The sequence below is a fragment of the Nannospalax galili genome, unplaced genomic scaffold, assembly GCF_000622305.1.
Source record: "Nannospalax galili isolate Female #2095 unplaced genomic scaffold, S.galili_v1.0 C49322897, whole genome shotgun sequence".
In the NCBI taxonomy this organism is placed as follows: Eukaryota; Metazoa; Chordata; class Mammalia; order Rodentia; family Spalacidae; genus Nannospalax; species Nannospalax galili.
Genome location: NW_008478969.1, coordinates 1 through 1,834, shown reverse-complemented (window position 1 = coordinate 1,834; position 1,834 = coordinate 1). Strand labels below are relative to the sequence as shown.

The 1,834-nt window shown below is 57.4% G+C and overlaps 1 protein-coding gene across 1 annotated transcript; it reads right to left on the bottom strand.

The window, feature by feature from the left end:
- Positions 1-28: 28 nt before the first annotated feature.
- On the bottom strand, positions 29-1,281 carry LOC103751093. The gene is made up of 2 exons (XM_008826481.3): positions 307-1,281; positions 29-101 (listed from the first exon to the last, which is right to left on the bottom strand). Exon 1 carries the CDS (start codon positions 1,059-1,061, stop codon positions 327-329), a length of 735 nt encoding a protein of 244 aa, XP_008824703.1. The 5' UTR covers positions 1,062-1,281; the 3' UTR covers positions 29-101; positions 307-326.
- Positions 1,282-1,834: the final 553 nt, after the last annotated feature.

Here is a 1,834-nt window from a genome sequence, read left to right as displayed (position 1 = left end):
CCTCGATGCCCACGCTGTCTAGGATCTTCTTGATGTCCTTGGCGCTGGGGGAGGAGTTGCCCCCGAGGGCGGCCAGCAGGTAAGAGGCGACGTAGCGCATGCTAAGTGGGCAAAGGGAACGCGGCGACGGCGTTACTCCAAAGGCCTCCTGCCTACACCCTCCATTCTTAGCCGCCCGAGATGCCGCGTGCAGCCCGAGATCTCCGACCCAGGGAGGCCGCACATCCCAAGGCTCCCGGTCGCCCGCCCCCGCGGCGTCCACCCAGGCCTACGGCGACCCACGGCCCGACCGGCCACCCCACTCACGCTGCTGCGGTGGACAGGCCTCACGCGTGCGACCTCGGCGGCGGCGGGGAGTGAAAGGAAGACGCTGACGCAGGGGGCGGGGGTAAGCCGCTACCCAGAAGCCCCCGGGACGCACGCGGCGGCGTACGACTGCGCCTCCGAGTGACGTAACGGGCCTCAGTCGGCGACCAGGAGGAAGCCATCATCTCTTCTCCAATCAGGCGTTCGCTGCAGCAATGGCAAGGGGTGACTCCAGCGCCCGTTGCTTGTATGGCGTGGGCGAAAGTCCTCCGAAACCCACGACGCGGCACGGTTAGGACCTGAAGGGGCCTGCACGCCCCTGGAGTGCCTGCGTCCCCAGCATGCCGCGCGGCGCCACAGCTCCCAACATGCAGCGCGGCCACCCCGCTCGAGGCGGTTCTTTCCGGAAGAACTACAGGTCCCACGATGCCTCGTTGCCGGCGTTGGCGCTCCACCGGAAGTGCGCAGGCGCTGCTGTACTTCGCTGGTTGCACGTGGACCAGCTGGAGGCTGGGGTTCAAGGGTTGAGCTGTGGCTCTAGCGGTGGTTTCCTGGCACCAGAGGTTCGAAGTCTGGCAGGGACTACAGGGCCCCACGTCCAGCCGGTTGCTTGATGCGTAGTGACTGCGGCCATATATGGTTACAGCCTCACTATGGACCTGGGCCAGAAGAACCCAAGCCCTCCAAACAGCGGCATCAATGCCCCAAAAGCAGTTACCCACGCCTCCTCGGAGTGTTGAGACCTGAGTGACCATACTTGTCCCGCCAGACCTGCCCACGTGGTCGTTAGCACGTGTTCACGTTTAGGCGTCTGGGATTCTGAATGGCTCCTGCTGCTTTTATCGAGGACCTGGGTTCGATTCCCATTATTCACATCACATGGCGGTTTACTGTCCTAGCTCCAGTTTCGGGGGATCCGATGCCCTCTTCTGCCCTCCTCGGATGTTGCACGACACGGGTGCACTTCATGCATGCAGGCAATACATTCATACACATAAAAATAAAATAAGTTTTAAAAAAGAAACCTTAGCTTTGGCTTGGTCTACCCCAAACCAGTAGGTGACTTTGATGAGAAGGAGCCCTCTGCACATGCTAGAATGAGCCACACTTGGTGATGGTGTCATTACCCACATCTTCACAGGAATGCTGGGCACAGAAGGGTTTTCTTTACAGGACTTTGGGTGAGGCAGGGAAGGCATCTGGCAAAGTGCAACGTCAGCAGACAACAAAGGGAAAACATCCAATGGTCTAGGTTAGAAGGTGGTACCTTGTGATTTTGGTATTTATTTACATTTTGAGACAGTCTTATCGTGGAACTCTAGCTTGTGTGGAACTCACACAGATCACCTGGCTCTGCATGACTGGTTATATTGCAACTTCTAAAAAAATTTTTTTAAATATTATTATTTTTATGTGTATTCGTGTATTGCCTGCATGTCTGTAAGTGCATCCGTGTCGTGCGATGCCTGCAGAGGATAGAAGAGGCTGTTGGATCCCCTAGAACTGGAGTTTCGGACAGTTGTTAGCT